This window comes from Babylonia areolata, chromosome 8, assembly GCF_041734735.1.
Source record: "Babylonia areolata isolate BAREFJ2019XMU chromosome 8, ASM4173473v1, whole genome shotgun sequence".
NCBI classification, from domain to species: Eukaryota; Metazoa; Mollusca; class Gastropoda; order Neogastropoda; family Buccinidae; genus Babylonia; species Babylonia areolata.
The window spans coordinates 28,936,695-28,950,161 of record NC_134883.1 but is presented as its reverse complement, the minus strand read 5'-3'; the positions used below and the strand labels follow the sequence as shown (position 1 = coordinate 28,950,161).

Genomic DNA, 13,467 nt, shown 5'->3' with positions numbered 1-13,467 from the left:
AAAAAGGTTAAAGGTCCCGTAGTCTTTCATGGTCATCGGGGAGGTGAATTCGTGTCCAGGTTGTCTGGGGTACAGAATAGGGAGGTGGGGCCTAATCCACACCTTTCACTGTTTTATCCTTCCCCAGCCAAAATCAAGGACCCATTCACACAAGGGTGGAGGGAGGAAAATTGGAGTGAAGTGCCTTTTCCAAGGAAAGTGTGTGTGTTAGTGTGTGTTAGTGTGTGTGTGTGTGTGTGTGTTTGTGTGTGTGTTAGTGTGTGTGTGTGTGTGTGTGTGTGTTAGTGTGTGTGTGTGTGTGTGTGTTAGTGTGTGTGTGTTAGTGTGTGTGTGTGTGTGTGTGTTAGTGTGTGTGTGTGTGTTAGTGTGTGTGTGTTAGTGTGTGTGTGTGTGTTAGTGTGTGTGTGTGTGTTAGTGTGTGTGTGTTAGTGTGTTAGTGTGTGTGTGTGTGTTAGTGTGTGTGTGTGTGTGTTAGTGTGTGTGTGTTAGTGTGTTTGTGTGTGTGTGTGTGTGTGTGTTAGTGTGTGTGTTAGTGTGTGTGTGTGTGTGTGTGTGTGTGTGTGTGTGTGTGTGTTCCCAAGGTCAAAACACCATGCCCAAATGGGTCCTCAAACCCAGACCACTGGTGAAACATAGGATCAGATGTCCAAAGCCTGATTGATTCTGCCTCTTTAACCAGTGTTGATAACTTCAGTGGTGACGGGCGCAACAGCCGAGTGGTAAAAGCATTGTACTTTCAATCTGAGGACCCCGGGTTCGAATCCTTGCCACAGTGACTGGTGGGTAAAGGGTGGAGATTTTTCAGATCTCCCAGGTCAACAGATGTGAAGACCTGCTTGTGCCAGAACACCCTTCGTGGGTATACACACGCAGAGGATTAAATATGCACGTTAAAGATCCCATTATCCATGTCAGTGTTTGGCGGGTTATGGAAACAAGAACATACCCGGCATGCACTCCCTTGAAAATTGAGTATGACTGCCTACATGGTGGGGATAAAAATGGTCATACACACATGATCCCACTCATGTATTATATATGCGAGTGTACACGGGAGTCGCAGCCCACAAATATAGAAAAAAAACAACAACAGAAAACAAACACTTCCAGTGGTGTAATGCCTGTTTGTGGTGTTTTTTTTCCCCCTGTGAGTCAGGGTTGATATTTGGGGCAGCTCTGGGGGACATTGTTGGCCTGTCCACACGGTGGATGACCCCGGATGAGACTGTGTTCCACTACGGCAGTGCCATGTTGGACTTCACTCGCATTGTGCAGGATCAGCACCGCTTGCCTTGGAGACAGGGCGACTGGACCTCCAACTTTGACATCTTCGTGAGTCGGGGCGGGGGAGGGGAGGAGGGGGTGTGGTGTGGTGGTGGTGGTAGTGTGTGTGTGTGTGTGTGTGCATGCATGTGTTGTGGATGTGTATTTGTATGTGTGTTTTTTTTGTGTGAGTTCATGTATGTGTGTTTGAATGTGTGAGCAATTTCCTGAATGCATATTTCATGAACGTGATATATACTCTACATTTAAGGAGGGGGTATATTCTTTGCTTTGCCTATTTGTTTGTTGGCATTGTTCTTTAAAAAAAATGATTTTTTAAATATTTTAATTTCCTTTTAACTTAGCTATTGTTGGAGACATGTGTACATAATTACTCAGGTACATACATATATTTAGAAAACAAAACAAACAGAGCAGAAAGTCTGTAAAAAGTATAGAAAAGACACAAACAGCAGCTCCTCTGCCAGAGAAAGAGTGCATTTTATGGCACTGTTGTGGACCCCACACCGTAAATGCTGGTGCTTGTGGGGAGGGGGGGTGGGGGGGATAGTTTTGCTTTGTCTGTTTGATGACATTGTTTGTCACTCCCTGGATGCTGGTGCTGATGGTGGTATTTGCTTTGGTTTGTCCATTTGATGACATTGTTGTTGATACCCCTAGATGATGGTGCTAGCATTGGTTTGGTTTGTCCATTTGATGGCATTCTTGATCGTAGATACTGGTGCTAATGAGGGTGTTTGTTTTGCTTTGTCCATTTGATGGCTTTGTTGTTGATGCTGGTGCTAGCATTGGTTTTGCTTTGTCCATCGAATGATGTTCTTGACCCAAAAGATGCTGGCGCTAGTATTGGTCTTGCTTTGTCCCTAAGATGGCATTGTTGTTGATAGCCCTAGATGCTGGTGCTAGCATTGGTTTTGCGTTGTCCATTGGTTGGGTTTTGCTTTGTCCATTACTGCGGCATTAGATAGCATTGTTGTTGACCCAGTAGATGCTGGTACTAGTATTGGTTTTGCTGTGTCCATTATATGGGTTTTGCTTTGCCCATTAGATGACGTTGTTTATAGCCCTGGAAGCAGATGCTAGTATTGGTTTTGCTTTGTCAGTTACATGGGTTTTGCTTTGTCCATTAGATGGAGTTGTTGTTGACCCAAGAGATGCTGGTGCTAATATTGGTTTTGCTTTGTCCATTAGATGGGTTTTGCTTTGTCCATTAGATGTTGTTGTTGACCCAGCAGATGCTGGTGCTGGGATTGGTTTTGCTTTGTCCATTAGATGGGTTTTGTTTTGTCTATTGGATGGGTTTTGCTTTGTCCATTTGATGGCATCGTGGTTGACCCAACAGATGCTGGTGTTGGACTCACTGATCAACTGGGCGGGGGTGGTGGACGAGCTGGACTTTGCCAAGCGGCTGTCAGCCTGGAGTGAGCGCGGCTTCCCAGAGCTGGGCGACTCTGCAGGGATCCTCACCAGCTCCACCATTTCCCAGGTCGCGTCTCGTGCTGCTTGATGTGTGTGTGTGTGTGAGGGGGGGGGGGGGCGCTGGGAGTGGAGGGGTTGTGGAGCAGGGGGTTGTGTGTGTGTGTGTGGTGTGGTGTGTGGAGGGGGGTCGCGGGGGGGTTGTGTGTGGTGCGTATGTGTGGTGTGTTTGTGTGGGGCGGGGAGGAGGTGGAGGGGTGCGGGGAGGGCAGGGGGGGAGGGGGAGTTGGGGGGGGGGGTGGCCATGTTGTGTTTGTGAGGTGTGTGGGTATATGGTGTGTGAGGTAGGGTTTGTTGGTATGTATGTCTCAGTATGTGTGAGGTGTGTTTGTACGTGTATGTGTGCGTGTGTGTGTGTGTGTGTGCTTTGGCATTGACATGTTCCATTTGTCTTGTTTGCAAGTCATTGATAATCGTGCTCTGTGTTGTTAATTCTTGTAACCAACCCCACCCATTTCCCCCCCTCCCAGTTCACACCATGTTAGCATGATGTTAATTGTCAGCGCTCTAGGCCCCTGTGCTAATCTGTGTGAGTTCTACATTTATGGCCTTTACTGATTCTAACTGGGCCAAATTTACCATTGGGGGGTCATTTCAGGCTAGCCCAGAATGACCCCCGCATCCATAGAAGGGGGTGGAGGGTTAAATCCAACTAACCCCTGAAAACGGAGTATGGCTGCCTACATGGCGGGGTAAAAATGGTCATACACTCATCTATATGTATACAAGTGAACGTGGGCTGCAACAGCCCTCGAAGGAAGAAGAAGAGGAAGAAGAAATTCAACTGTGGAGTCACTTCTGACAAGTTAAATTTACACCTCTCCCCACACACCCCTCCATTCATTCCAAGCTAGTCTATATAGACCCTGGTATTAATTTCATCAAGCCAGATTTAACCCACTGGGTCAGCCAGATTTAACCCCCCGGGGGTAAAAACAAACAGGGCTCTGAATAGGCTGCTGCACCAGCAGCATTCAGCACAGCCACGCTCGCATCCCGGCCACACATAAGCAAGCAAATATACATCACTCACTCAGTTTTGTGGCTGTGTCCAACACCTCCGTCCACCTCCTGTCAGTTATTTTATGACGTGTATTCAACGTACATTCAGTCTCTTTCACTAAAACCTTATTTCAACAATGTTAGATGTGTTAGTATGTGCCATGTTTTTTCACGGTTTAGAATTGGAATGTCCAACTTGTGCTCACACTTTCTGCAGTTCAGTTATGATGGGCAAAGCAGGAATTGTCCCTTTTGTGATGATACTCAGGAAACTGATATGCATTTTCTTTTGGTCTGTCCTAAGTACTGTTCTCTGTGTTCCCAGTTTATTCCTGCTAAATTTCACAAATATCCAAGTGCTTTCAAGATGTCCATGTTGGTATCTTGTGCGAGTGAGAGACTGAATGTCAGTATATGCAAGTTTCCTTTATTTTCCTTTGCTTGCGGATTGTGCATACATGTAGGAATGTGGAAACTGTTTCTGTGAAACAAATTTTGATGCCAGAGCAATGCTCAGGCATAGGGTTCAATGAAACAGACACAAAGCACGCAAGAACACACACACACACACGCACACACACACACACACACACACACACATATGTGTGTGTGATGTGTGTGTGTGTATATATATATATATATATATATATACATATATATATATGTGTTTACAAACACACATGTAAGAAATAGTTGTGGATCCATTGAATACAGATATGGAAAGGAGTGCCTTAATTACGTAGAGACTGCTAAAGAAGGAATGTTTTCAGATTAGTTTTTAAGGATTGCGAGTGAAGGAATGTGGCAGAGTGAAAAAGGCAGTGAATCCCACGTTTCCCTCTGTTGAATTTGGAAATGCAGAAAATACTACTATCATCAGCAGGACAGCAGAGAGACATTGAAAGGACTTATTTGCTTCAGAGGAGATGTGACATCTTGTTCTGACCTCCCGCAGGTGGTGGTGGACAAAAATTTCACTTCCGACCCGCATGGCACGGCTACCAGCGTACTACAGCAGCAGCAGCAGCAGCCCTCAGCGATGCGGAATGGCACAGCAGTCGTGGATGTGTCGAACGGTGGCCGTCCCAGGGGCACCTGGTCTGGCGGTGTGCCGGCATCCCTGGAGTCCACCTGCAACACCGTGGGGCCTGTCAGGGTGGAAGAACCCTCCTCCTGCACACGCTTTGGCACCGACAATGGAGCCATTATCCGTTCTGCCGTCTTGGGTAGGGGTGTTATGGACAGATGGATGAAGGAAAAGAGAGCGAGTGATTATCATGTACAAAAACGGTTAGAAATGTGCCTGGCTACTCAAACAGTTAAAGAATCAAAGAAGAAAGACAAGAAAGCCAATGCATTCAAGACTCACTTGTGATACACAGTTAAAAAAAAAAAAAAAAAAGAAGAAATTTAATAGTTAAAATGTGGTCTGTAAAGCTTCGGGTTAGAGAAACAAAAAAAAACCGGGGGGGGGGGGGGGGGGGGGGAGGGGGGGGGGCATAAAAAAGGGGCATAAACGCAGATTTGAACCAAGCATGTTCAGGTAGAAAGAAATAGTCTTAGTCACAGTACTATTGCACATCTGCCAGTGACATTCAAGAATTAACATTTAAGCATGTTTTTTCCTCGTGATCAATTGATTATGGTATTCCAAGTGATAACGCAGATCAAATCATGTTATTTTGGTATATCTCAGACATTAAAGAAATTCTTTTAAGTCTGCGTTAAAGGAGACATCTGCCATTGCCACAAGCACGTCACAACATGTAGCCATTTTCTCTGGATCTGTGTAGATCGGTGTTCAACAGGCTTAGTTACACTCAGAAACTATGATATGATCCATACAGTTTCTCTTTTATGTACATTCTAGTTAATTCAATATCCACTTTAAAATATTCATATGCAGTAAACATGTTGATGATGTAATTAGTGTCACTGTTTGTCTTCTGCCCAGAATTTTTTGTTTCTGTTTTGTTTTTTAATTGTGAACAAGAAAAAAACGATAACATGCGGTCTTCTAACCAAACATGGCCTAAATTCCAGAAACTGGGATGCAGGATAATGCCTTTTTTAGATCGGGATTGAGACTCAATGAAATAAACTGTTAATGAATTTGAAATTTGACTTATTTCTGAAGACTTACAACCTATTATTGGTATGACTGTGAAGAATTTTTTTCCTACTATGTTTATTCCAAATTTGGTACTGGCAGACAAAAGTATTTCCGTAGAAAATGAGTTTGATAAAGTTTACCACGGACACACACACACACACACACACACACACACACACATGGACACTGTTACGACATAGACTCACTTTGTGAGTCAGAAAAGCTTACTGAATTATAGTGTTGAGTTTTATGACCTGTTGGCATAGAGCCCTTAATTTAAGGTCAAGTTGTTCAGGGCTCGGGTCTTGCTTCACTGAAGATTGCGTTAAAAGCTTGCTGGACATGGTTTAGCTTGACCAAGCTTTGTGTGTTTTACAAATATGGAATCTTTTGCACAACAGGCTGACTACCTGGATGGAGCTGACAGAGCTGCATTTAGGTGTTCATCATTGTTTTCCTGTCATTCGGTCAGCATACACACACACGCGCACGCGTGCACACACACACATACACACACTGAAATCGTGTTTACCAAACTTCTCGGAAAATTCTTTTGAATGTATTTTTTGACAATTTCAAGATGCTATCTGCTATTGCAGAAGGTTTGCTGCATAGTCCAATTGGACATTTGTTAAAGTTGTTACAGTTGTTTGATGTTAGCGTTTCCTTCTATATTGTGCCTATGTCTCCCGTTTTAATGCTTTATTTTTTCCAGTGCTCTGTATCTTTCCCCACCACACACACACACACACACACACATGCGCACACACGCGCACACACACATACACACACACCATTTTTCACCCTCTACCCATTACCGTTCCCTCCACCACGCCCTGCCCTCCACCCCCCTGCACTCCCCCCCCCCCTTTTTTTTTGTTTTTGTCTAATATCACTTAAAGTGGAAGACGTTAAACTGAAGACTACTACTACTACTACACACACACACACACACGGATTTTACTTGCAATTTTATATGGTAACAGGCATCCCAAGTTTCCACGACTTGGATGAGGTGCAAGAGAACTCGGTGCGTATTTGTCGTGCAACGCATGCAGACCCTTGCTGTGTGGCCAGCTGTGTCTTCATCTCCCTTCTTGTGGCCTCCCTGCTGCAGGTAACACCATGATAATCATAATCATAATAATCATCATGACAATGATATATGGTACTAACATGGCACAAATTCCTATACAGTACTTATATGCGCAAACTCCCTATATAATTGGAAAACGTAAGGCAAAGCAAGAAGTTAATTTCATCTGTTCTGTGTGCATTCTGGGGGCATTACATTTTACACATGCACTTTTTACACATGCTATACAAACAACAGAGATGTCAAAATTACATTGAAAAAAAAAAAAAAAAGCCCACTTGAGCAAGACACATGATCAAGAACTCTTTTTTCCTTAGCAACAGACTAACAAAAACCCTTTTCCCAATCAACAAAAAGATTACTTAGGAAGAGACAAAGAATTTAAGTTTCAACAATATTCTTTTTTCTTTTTTTTTTTTCTTTTCAGAAAACAGTAAGTGGAATTTACTGCAGTTTGGGCGGTTTCCATAGTGTGTAGATAAACATTTTTGTCAAAAAAAAAAAAGGGGGGGGGGGGACACAAAAACAAATAGAGATAACTCATCAGCAGTGTAGTGCCAAATGTGGCCACACCTCCTTGGGGAGACTCTCAATCAGTCTGGCTCTGCGACTAAGCCATTATTGTCATCAGCAGGGGGCATCGTAGGTGGTATCCTAAGTAAGTTAAATCAGAACAGGCACTACCGAACACCACTGAAGTGACTCAGCAGCAGTTCAGGGTCTCCTCTGGTGTGTGGCCTCCTGGCAACCTAACACCGATGGTTCCCTGAGGACTGCTGGCACTAGGGCTGCAACAGATGAACCCGGGTGTGGCTGTTTTTTGGGGACTCAGAATGAGAGGCATGGGAGTGATACCACTAAAACGGTGCAGATGACAGGGCAGAAAAAAAAAGAAAAAAAAAAAAAGAGAGAGACAAAAAAAAGATGTATGTTTGTGTGTGTTAAAGTGTGTGTACCATGTTTGTTGTGTGTGTTAAAGTGTGTACCATGTTTGTGTGTGTCAAAGTGCGCGTGTGTATGTGTGTGTGTGTGTGGTGTGGGAGCCCCCATGGAAATGCAGACTGGAACAGCATGATGTATATTTGTGTGAGAAAATGTTTGTGTCATGTTTGTGTGCGTCAAAATGTGGGTACCATGTTTGTGTGTGTGTGTGTCAAAGTGTGTGCACCATGTATGTGTGTGTCAAAGTTTGTGTGTGCATGTGTGTGTGTGCGTGTGTGTGTGTGTACGTGTGTGTGTGTGTGTGTGTGTGTGGCAGGGGAGCCCCCAGGCAGATGCAGCAGACTGGGACAGAGTGATGGAGCCGGCCAAGCAGCGTGCACTGTCCTTTCTGTCCGACCCCCTGCACAGAGAGCAGTTCATCAAACACCTCAGCATCTGTTCTCTTTCCCAGTCAGTGTGGGTGTGGAGGGCCTGGGGGATGGGAGAGGGTGGAGGTGGGGATGGTTAGGGAGGTTGTGTGTGTGTGTGTGGTGTGGTGTGTTTGTGTGTGGGGGGGGAGGGGTTGGTATGTGTGAGTGATGGGTGGATTTTTGTGTTGTGTGTGTGTGTGTGTGTAAGTGTGTTTGTGAGTGTTTGTGTGTATGGATTTGTGCGTGTGTGAGTATGTGTGTGTGTCTGGTTTAACGTTGTGTATAGTATATAGTGTGCATGCAGTTTCTGGGGACCTTGTTTCAGTATGTCTGTTGTTTTGATTTTCACATTCTTTGACTTACAAAGATTTAGAAATATGATGACCATTTAATGATTGGTCATGTAACAAATTGAATTTATATATTGCTCAAATGTAAAAGCATATGTCAAGCATTTATCAGAGGGTATCTGTCAATAACAGGAAAAAAGCTTTCACATTGGCTGTAAAGTGATTGAAAAATAGGAAAGTTGAGACATCATTTTGTATAAGTTCATTAAGGCTTTTACAGTTTCAGTTTCACTTTGACCTCTCCACATCTTATGAACAAAGATATGCAGTCACATTAAACACACACAGCACACACACACAAATGTGTGCTCACACATACATGCAGATATGCATGTGCTTGCACACACACACACATACACACATGTACACACAAGATGCACATAAGCACACATTGCATTTATATGCATTTGCACACACACACACGCACACACAACAACATCACACACACACACACAAAACACACAGGTTGCACACACCGCACACACATACATCCATACAACACACACACACACACACACACACACACACACACACACACACACACACACACACACAACCTCCCTGTGCATCGCCCATAACACAACACACACAACACAACACAACCCACCCACCTGCAGACATACTATTCACTATACACACTCATCTCATCCTCTTCACCCCCACCCCCTACCCCTAACCCCACCCCACCTGTCAGGCTGAATGTACGAGAGAAAGGGGAGATGAGCCACACCTTCAAACCCTTGGGGGCGGTGATGCTGGCGCTGCGATGGGAGGGCCAGACCCCGGCCCCGGGCCCAGGCTCGGGCGCCTTCTTCAGCGACTTCCTGTGGCAGCTGTCCCGGGAGGGCGGGGACAGCAGCAGCAACTGCTGCGTGGGCGGGGCCATCGCCGGCCTGCTGACAGGCTACCGGCGGCTGCCCCGAGTGTGGCTGCAAGGGCTGCGGGCCAAGCAGCTGTCCTGGCTCAACCTGCGAGTGAACCACCTGCTGGACATGATGGGGCTTCCGTGAGTGTGAGGGGGAGCTGTGTGGTGGTGCTGCTGGGAGAAGAGTTTGAGTTTGTTGTTGCTGTTTGCTTGGTGTTCTTTGTTTGTTTGGCGTTGTTTTGTTGTTGTTGGGTGTGTGTGTGTGTGTGTTGTGTGCGTGTGTGGTGTTGATGTGTGTTGTGATTGTGTGGTGTGTGTATGTTGATTTGTGTGTGTGTGTTTGTGAACATGAACTGGTGTTTTTGAGTGTTGGGTTTTTGTGCATGGTTATGTATGCAAGTTTAGTGTTTAGATGCATGATTTAAACATTGTTTTAAGATATTTTTTGTTTTGTTTTTGATTGTTTTTTTGGTGTTTTTTGGGGGGTGGGGGGTTTACATTGTACAATGCCGTTGAGCGCGTTTTCCAGGGAAAAAGTGCTATATGAATTAATTTATGATCATTGTTGTCGTTTGCTGATCAGGGGAACAAGACAGCTGTGAAGGTAATTTCACACATGTGTTCTCTCACAGCGACATGACTTATGTCTCAAATTAGCATGCATCAAAAAATACCCAGTTCCTGTGAGTCTCGTTCTCAGAGCATTTCATTGCAGGACAAAACGAATCGTGAGTCGTCTTGTGGCTTGTGACTGTCCTGGTGGAGAGTCATCATTCAGATATTGTGATGTGAGTGACAGAACTGCTCCGGTGACCTGCTGATTCAAAACTCTTGCCATGTTTTTGAGGGGCAAGGGGGGGGGGGGGGGGGGGGGGGGGTGAGTGGGTTTGTGGGCGTGTGCTCAGACTTACGCTTGTTTTGAGGAATTGTTGGTCTGTCTTAAACTTTTGGGTACTCTGGTCTGGAGGAGAGGGTTTCTTAAAAGAATGCGAATGGGTTTTTTTTGTGTGTGTGTGTATGTGGTTTTTTTTTCTTCTAATTTTCATCTCTCTCTTTCTCTTTTTTTGACGGGGATAGTCGCAGTTGTGGTTTTTGCTTGAGTGGGTTGATTTTCTCAATGGAACTGAATCATGAACAAAGTTGGGAATGGATAGGAGTTCTTCGACATTAGTCGACTGCATGTCCCGCAATTAGAATTAAGCCACAAAATGATTATTATTTCATGAATGAGACACATGGACAAAACAAAAACAAAAACAAAAACGAATGCCACAATTGGACAAAAAGCGGACTTGTTCTGCCTTACCGGATTTCATAAACAGGAAAAGCAGTGTAGAATCACTAGAAGGCCTCCCAGTCTGACACAGTGGACAGACAGGATAGAAACCAGCCCGTTGCGTCATCTCAAGACTGAGCATAGATAACCATAGACCTGAAAAACTGATGCAAAATTTTGCATTTGAAATTCGGACTGAGAGAAAAAAACAAAAATTCACCTCAGCCTTTTGTGTCTTTTAGTTAATTCACAGACCCAAGTTTCGCGCAGACTTACCTGAAAAATGTTGCTTTCATACAGGGAGCACGCATATTTACCATGCATATTTTAGTGCAAAGAAGGCAGTGTAAAGGTAGTGTGGGAGAAGAAGGCAATGTAAAGGCTGTGTTGGCAGAAGGAAGCTGTGTAACGGCAGCGTGGAAGAGGAAGGCTGTGTCAAGGTAGGTTGACAGAAAAAAGGTAGTAGGCTGTGTGACAGAAGAAGGCAGTGTTAATGTAGTGTTACAGAAGGCAGTGTAAAGGCTGTTGGACAAAGGGCAATGTAAAAGCTATGTGACAGAAGAAGGCTTTGTAAAGACAGTATGACAGAAGAAGGCAGTGTAAAGGCTGTGTGGCAGAAGAAGGCAATGTAAAGGTAGTGTGCAGGAGGAGGAAGTGCAAAGGTGGTGTGGCAGAAGAGGCTATGTAAAGGCTGTATGACAGAAGAAGGCAGAGTGGCAGAAGAAGGCAGTATAAATGTTGTGTGACAGAAGGCAGTGTAAAGGCTGAGACAGAAGAAGGCAGTGTGGCAGAAGTCAATGTTAAGGCTGTGTGATAGAAGGCAGTGTAAAGACAGTGTGACAGAAGGCAGTGTAAAAGCTGTGTGACAGAAGAAGGCAGTGTAAAGGCTGTGTGATATAAGAAAGAAGTGTAAAGGCTGTGTGATATAAGAAAGCAGTGTAAAAGCTGTATGGCAGAAGACAGCAGTGTAAAGGTGGTGTGGCAGAAGGTAGTGTCATGGTAGTGTGACAGAAGTCTGTGTAAAGGCTGTATGAGAGAAGAAGGCTGGTTTAAGTCTTGACAAGATGAAGAACAGAACTGTGTGACTAATAACCATGAGACAGAAGAAGGTTGTTTGACTGTTGAGACTGAAAGTTTGTGACGCAGGAAATTCTGTTGCCATGCAAGGCTGTTTTTTTTTTGTATTTTTGTTTGTTTTTCTTATTTCTAACCACAACAAAGCTGTCAGACACCTTTTCCCATGCATTAGTGCTCTGTGTGTGTGTGTGTGTGTGTGTGTGTGTGCGTGTGTGCACGCGCACGCGCGTGTGTGTGTGTATGTGTGTGCTTCATGAACTCTGGCACTGTTGCAGCACATTTGTTGACAAGCATCAAGATACATATCTGATGCAGGGTCTTAGTATGCTGTCTTTTTGCAGAGCTCTGAAGATATCTCTGTTGGAGAAAATCGTTGTTCTCATACAGGAGTGAGGCTAACCAGCCGCAGATGACTTATGTTAACACTGGTGTAAATTTGACACGGTATCATGTGAGTAACTTTATTTGCAATTGATGTATTTATGATAGTCTCTTTTCTTTTGTATCATAATCACAGCAAAGTTTTATGGTTCAGTGTTCCCATGTCTGTTTTTCATCGTGACAGCAGTGACCTGTGATCAAATTTGTAAATATTTTTGATTGTCTGTTTTAGTAGTTAAGATCTTTTTTTTTTTTTTTGAAGGGGTTGGGGGGGGGGGGGGGGGGGTTTGAGGGCATTTTATGTTGTAATTGACATTTTTCATTTTGAAATATTTATACAGTTTTGTTGATTGCCTGTGTGAATGTGTGCAAAGAATATGTGTATGTGTGTGTGTGTGTGTGCAGGCATGCACATGAGCATGTGAAAGTGAAATTAGTTTTATCATTTTGGATTTTGGGGTTGTTGGTTTTTGTTGTTGTTTTTTTTAACTCACTTACTCACTTTTTTTTAGTTACACTTGGCAAGCTCAGTGGAGATGTATGTACAAAAAAAGTGTGCTTTCTTGCATGCAGAGATTCAGTTTATCCAAGTGATACATTGATCCACCAATCTGTACTTTGAAATATAATCCCATGAGTTAATATTAGTATACCATATCTTACAGACGGCAAGGCTAAAATATTCTTAAGCTAAAGAAATGTGTGGTTTTGTTGTCAAATTAATCAGCTTCATCATTTCTGACTTTGAAAGGTTTATTTGCTTTTATAGGGAGGGGGGGGGGGAAGGGGGGGGGGTGTAGAGGGGAGGGGGGAGAAGAAAAGCTGTGCATGCTTCTCAGTTTTTTTTTCTCTCCCATCTCCACATGGTAACACAACTTCTGAGTTTTGTATCATGGCCATCAGTGCATCGTGCATCCTTTGGCACTGTACAGTGTGTGCAGCAGTTGCACTCTGTCGGGTCACGGTTGATCGTCATAGTGTCTTGCAGGATTTGGATTTTGTGTTCACAGATGCACATGTTGTATTACAGTGAGAGTACATGAAATCAGGATCAGGCTTGAGCTGAGTGCATCAAACAGAAACACATGCTGTCGCTTATGTGTCAACTGAAGTGCGTGCGAGATGATTGTCGTTGTGAACGTGTTGACATGGACACCAACTTTCGTTTCAGACATGTGTACAAGTTGTTCTCATA

General features: G+C 44.1%; 1 protein-coding gene across 1 annotated transcript in view; it reads left to right on the top strand.

Moving 5' to 3' along the window:
• Window positions 1-9,987, top strand: part of LOC143285132 (uncharacterized) — a 21,526-nt gene extending 11,539 nt beyond the window's left edge. The window contains exons 6-11 of the mRNA XM_076592354.1: window positions 1,157-1,332; window positions 2,627-2,770; window positions 4,718-4,988; window positions 6,862-6,992; window positions 8,230-8,363; window positions 9,368-9,987. Of these exons, the coding sequence (XP_076448469.1) occupies window positions 1,157-1,332; window positions 2,627-2,770; window positions 4,718-4,988; window positions 6,862-6,992; window positions 8,230-8,363; window positions 9,368-9,683 (1,172 nt within the window). The 3' untranslated portion in view covers window positions 9,684-9,987. The remainder of the gene's footprint in view (window positions 1-1,156; window positions 1,333-2,626; window positions 2,771-4,717; window positions 4,989-6,861; window positions 6,993-8,229; window positions 8,364-9,367) is intronic.
• Window positions 9,988-13,467: the final 3,480 nt, after the last annotated feature.